The sequence below is a fragment of the Phragmites australis genome, chromosome 9, assembly GCF_958298935.1.
Source record: "Phragmites australis chromosome 9, lpPhrAust1.1, whole genome shotgun sequence".
In the NCBI taxonomy this organism is placed as follows: Eukaryota; Viridiplantae; Streptophyta; class Magnoliopsida; order Poales; family Poaceae; genus Phragmites; species Phragmites australis.
The window spans coordinates 6,070,118-6,074,982 of record NC_084929.1 but is presented as its reverse complement, the minus strand read 5'-3'; the positions used below and the strand labels follow the sequence as shown (position 1 = coordinate 6,074,982).

Sequence of the window (4,865 nt, the reverse complement as noted above, 5' to 3'; positions counted from 1 at the left end):
TGGATGAATGAAGTTGCATTTCTGTTTTTGGAAGGTAGGCTCAAATCTCACTTAAAAATATATATGTTTGTATTTTTGTTGCTACAGTATAAAATCATGACCGTCTAGTCATCGTCGCTAGTCGCTAGTCACAGAATGACTTACTATCTACGTCTTGACAATTTCTCGATACCTGAGATGAAGGAGCTAAATGAATACTGGAAGTACAGGATGGGGAGAGATATATACATTAAATCGAGTGACAGGTCGAAGATTTCTCCAAGAGTCCGACGCTTTTTCCGTTGCTTGGGTTGCCCGCCGGCGGCAACTGAGCCGCGGCCGCAGGCGTCGCGCTCCTCTCTCCTCCCCGTGCGTGCGGCAGCGGAAAGCGATCCGGTCCACAGGCCCAACCAAATCAAACACGCAAGATGCTCCACGAAATCAAATCGGGTACAGGCCCGAGGGGCGGGGGGACAGATCCCCGACAGCCCGCCTCGCCCACGCGCGCCCCGCGTTATCGCCTGCCCCCACGATCCGACCCGCACGCTTTCCCGCCCGGGGTACGCTACGCGCTACCGGGTCGCTGCCCGTTATCCGTTGACGGGTGTAGGGTCGTCGGATTAGGATCGGGTGGTGGGGACGGGGTGAGCGGATGGGGTTGCGGTCGTGCGGGGTCGAGCGGTTGGGTGGCCAACCGGCAGTCCGGCAGCGCGGGCCCACAGATGGAAACGTTCGGCACGGCGTTGGCAAAGAGGGTGCGTTTTCACGTATATACGACCTCGCCTGTTCTCAGTATTCCGACTCTTACTACTGTACTACCTACGGCATAGTATTAGACCATCAGCAAATGAGAAACATAGATAAAAAAGAATAGGGGGGAAGTGACATGTTTCTATACGGTATTATTTTTCCTGGATTATATACTAATGGATAAAATATCATAAAAGGGAGTAGTATACTGGTATACATATTTCTCAAAAGCATTTGTACTAATATGAGTAATATATTGTTTCTTCATTTGTACTTATAGTTGGCGCTATCAATACACTTAATACACACGCAGAGGCGGATCCACTCAGGGATAGAGGGCCTACATAGAAGCTATATAGAAATAATAACATTTATTCGCGAGATACTGGAAAAGGATCATGCTGATGGCACCTGCAAGGAACAAGATAGTGATGCCCCCAAAACATCTTTTTAATTTTTGGATATAGAAGGAGAAGAAGAAAAAAAAGAAGAGAAAAAAAATAAGAGGAGTCTTTATTTTTACTCTAGGTCCGCTGCTGCTAGCATGAAGATACATTCGAGACCACAAGTTGGACCCAGGTGCAATATTAGCATTAACCAAGGTGGTGTCACGAGAAACTGCCTCTAAAACCACTATCTCGAGCCGGAGCGCCACTTGTCGCAACTTCACTGGCCGTCGCCCACGGATTAAACCCCGGCGACCGGTAGCCCGGTGACCGCACCTGCCTATAACCTCCTCCTCCTCCTCCCGCTTTCGTCTCGCCGCCCCCACCTTACCGACGGAGAGAGAAGCCTCCCGCCGCAACCGAAGCCAGGCTACCAACCAGACCAAACCCGCCACGCCGCTACCGCTACCGCCGCCGCGGACCATGTCGGAGGTGACAGCGCGGAGTTCCACGGAGTCCTCCGCGGCCTCCTTGGGGCTCGACTTCGAGGACACGGCCCTCACCCTCCGCCTCCCGGGCTCCGACACCGCCCGCAAGCGTGCCTCCACCTCTGACCCCGTCGACCGCAGCTCCCCCCGCGCCGCCGCCGCCGCATCCGACGCTCCCCCCTCCCCCAAGTACGCAAGCGCACGCTCACATGCTGAGGGACTCGTGGGGGTTCATTCGGGGTCGATTTGGGTCTGATTGATCCGTTCGTGTTGGTGCAGGGCGCGGGTGGTGGGGTGGCCGCCGGTGAGCAGGAACCGGAGGAACGCTCTCCCCAGGGGCAAGTTCGTCAAGGTGGCCGTGGCCGGCGCGCCGTACCAGCGCAAGGTGGACCTCGAGGCGTACACGGGCTACGAACAGCTGCTCGCAGCGCTCCAGGACAAGTTCATCTCCCACTTCACCGTCCGTGAGTGCATCTAAGCTTGCCGCTCGTGCATGCCTTGCGTTGCTGTTGACTACTGGTTGGCTGGCAGATCATTTCGGGGTGTTTGATGGTTGGATTGGTGGGTGGGTGGATATGCAGGCAGGGTGGGGAACGAGGAGATGAAGCTCGTCGACGTCGTGAGCGGGACGGAGTACGTGCTGACGTACGAGGATAAGGACGGCGACTGGATGCTCGTCGGAGACGTCCCCTGGAGGTGAGTTTTGATTTGACCGCCTTCCTCGTTATTAAATCCGCAGCTGCAAGTCAGCAACTCGTGTTGTTCTTTTAGCACTAGTTCATGTTGTTTAAGATCATTTAGGCAGCTCATAATTAGGTTCATGGATTGGCTCACTGTTGGATCAGAGTGCGATGACATGTGAGGTCTGGAAATTTAGAGCTTTTGGTGCCTTTCAGGGGTTAATTTGAGGTTTTTTGCGGGGAAAGTAGTTAATTTAAGTTCAGCTAATGATCGATCCGGTAGGTGGTACTTGGTAGCATAGCATACAACTACGGGAAATAGGGATTAATCCCCTCAGTTGGATATTGTGATTGTTAGCGGGCAAAGTTTCCTTCACTAGTTAGGGAATCATGAGGTTGCTCATTGTTTTCCACTGTTACAGATATCACTTGGTTTGTTTGTTGGATCATACTAGTATTTATTAGTCTTGGATCCCATGACCTGCAAGAATTATTCTTAACTTGTACGCTTATTTACCTTGTGAATTTTGGAGCCTCTTCCAATAGATTTCTAACATCAAACCTAATAAATTTTGAGATGAAATTATTAGCAGCCCAATAAAGCCTGGAAGCCTATATTCCATTTCCATAAGAGGGCAGTTAGCTATTTCATTTTTCTAACCCCTGAAAACCTAACAACGGTGGAAACAAGACCAGTTAGAAAATGCAATCTATGCTAGTTACTAAATTGTGTTCTAAAAGCAATATGTTTTCCCTTATTTGCTGAATGCATCAAATAATTAATTAACTCAATTTAATTAACTTTGTAAGGGCGGGCAGAGAATGGGAAATTGTCCGTGACAGTTAACAATTTTGACTAATGCCTCCCTTTGGAAATTTCAATCTAGTGTCCAGTTGCTCAATCATAGTTGTTCCCTTGTTGATTCTTCTTTCATCATGTGCTATTCTTACATTAGTGGGCTCAACAAACTTTCTTTTTCTTATTTCTCAAGTAACTGACTGGCTGAACAGCTTTGATGTATTTGTCCCTTCACAATTAGATAATCATGGGCATAGGTATAAAAGAATCAAGTTTAGATAAGCATGAGCACAGATATAAAAGAATCAAGTTGGTTACGATAAGCTGCTTTGGATGAGGGTACTGCTTGCTTGTTATGGGCATATAACCTTTTAGGTTAAGGTTAAATGCTAATGGTTTTGTTTGTTTGTGCTCATATCTCATGTTGTATTTCCTTCCACTTTTCATAATATCTTTTGACTAACTTAGATTCCCTCTACGTTATTACTTGCATAAGCCTGTAGGAGATCTGATTCCTATCTAGGAAGTAGGAACATGGTCAAACCTAAATTAGTTGTTACTTTTCCTTGTACATGTTTTAGTAAGATTTCAACAAAATCAGAGCATCACAGGAACAGAGATAACTTGAAAGATATGTTATAATTTTTTTTTTAGCAAAATGTTCTCTCAAAAGTTGACTCCAGGTCTTCAAGTTGATTCTGACCTCCCTAATTTCTCTACAGGATGTTTGTGGAGACCTGCCAGCGTCTTCGTCTCATGAAAAGCTCTGAGGCGGTTAACTTAGGTACCTACTGTTGTACTCTCAACCTTTTGAACCTTGTTTTGCAGAGCTTGGATGGTGACTTGCTCCATAATTTTGGTCCAGTTTTTTCTGGATGAGTCTAATTTTTCCTATTCCCTGCAGCACCAAGAGCTGCTCAATGAGGCACATCCACTCCTTTTCTATAAACTGCTTCAAAGGAAAAGACATCTTTGCTTGCTGAGGTTCTTCTTGTGTGTGAGAAACGTGTACAGCCATCGACTTCTGCTTTCGGGAAAGGTTGTAGCCTGTAGTATGGACAGTAAAATGTGTCTACATACAGATGAGCAAGACAATGATGCTTTTAAAATACACCTATACTTTGTCTAATGATAAATAAGACCAGTTACATGGAGTCCCAGTTCTTTCGTGTTGCTTGCTAGTTTGTCGGATCATGTGATGTGCAATGCAGGTAAGGCGGCCCCTGGTACGATAGAGAACTCCTCATCTCGTGTAACGGTTTTGCTCCAAGTTTTGTGTTTACTGAATGGTGCAATATAAACAGTCCGTTTGTTGTTATTGCTTCTTCTTTCAGCTTGTTTTTCGCTCACAGTTGATTCTGTTCATATTAAGAGCTAGAAATCATATATATGATTACGAGTTATGAGATAAGAGGCGCAATTGACGCCATGATCCTTTGCATCTAGAATTCGGAAGTACTTGCTGACAGAGTGAAGCAATGAAATTGAAGTTCGGAAGTACTTGCTGACAGAGTGAAGCAATGAAATTGAAGCTTTCCATCGAGTAGAAAGAAAGCTACATGATACTGTACCTTGAAGTGGTTGCTCAAACGAGTGCATTTTTTGGTAGGCTGCGATGCATCTCATCGAATTGCGCTGGTGTAGCGTGTACGTCGCGATTGCCTCTTCGTGAAGGATGCATGTAGTGAGTACCAAGCCTTTTGATTGGCAAGTTGGTTTCTATACCATTCTGTCATTTCATCTGGCTGCCATTCATGAGTCGTCTCATGAACTATTGGACAAA

The 4,865-nt window shown here is 46.6% G+C and overlaps 1 protein-coding gene across 1 annotated transcript; it reads left to right on the top strand.

The window, feature by feature from the left end:
- The first annotated feature begins 1,414 nt into the window (after window positions 1-1,414).
- Window positions 1,415-4,236, top strand: LOC133928546 (auxin-responsive protein IAA1-like). The gene is made up of 5 exons (XM_062374936.1): window positions 1,415-1,792; window positions 1,883-2,067; window positions 2,185-2,299; window positions 3,805-3,866; window positions 3,987-4,236. Exons 1-5 carry the CDS (start codon window positions 1,599-1,601, stop codon window positions 4,004-4,006), a joined length of 576 nt encoding a protein of 191 aa, XP_062230920.1. The 5' UTR covers window positions 1,415-1,598; the 3' UTR covers window positions 4,007-4,236.
- Window positions 4,237-4,865: the final 629 nt, after the last annotated feature.

Coding starts and splice junctions, on each gene's coding strand:
- LOC133928546 (XM_062374936.1), top strand. CDS start 1,599: ATGTCGGAGGTGACAGCGCGGAGTTCCACGGAGTCCTCCGCGGCCTCC. Junction 1,793..1,882: donor GACGCTCCCCCCTCCCCCAA/GTACGCAAGCGC, acceptor GTGTTGGTGCAG/GGCGCGGGTGGTGGGGTGGC. Junction 3,867..3,986: donor CTCTGAGGCGGTTAACTTAG/GTACCTACTGTT, acceptor TATTCCCTGCAG/CACCAAGAGCTGCTCAATGA.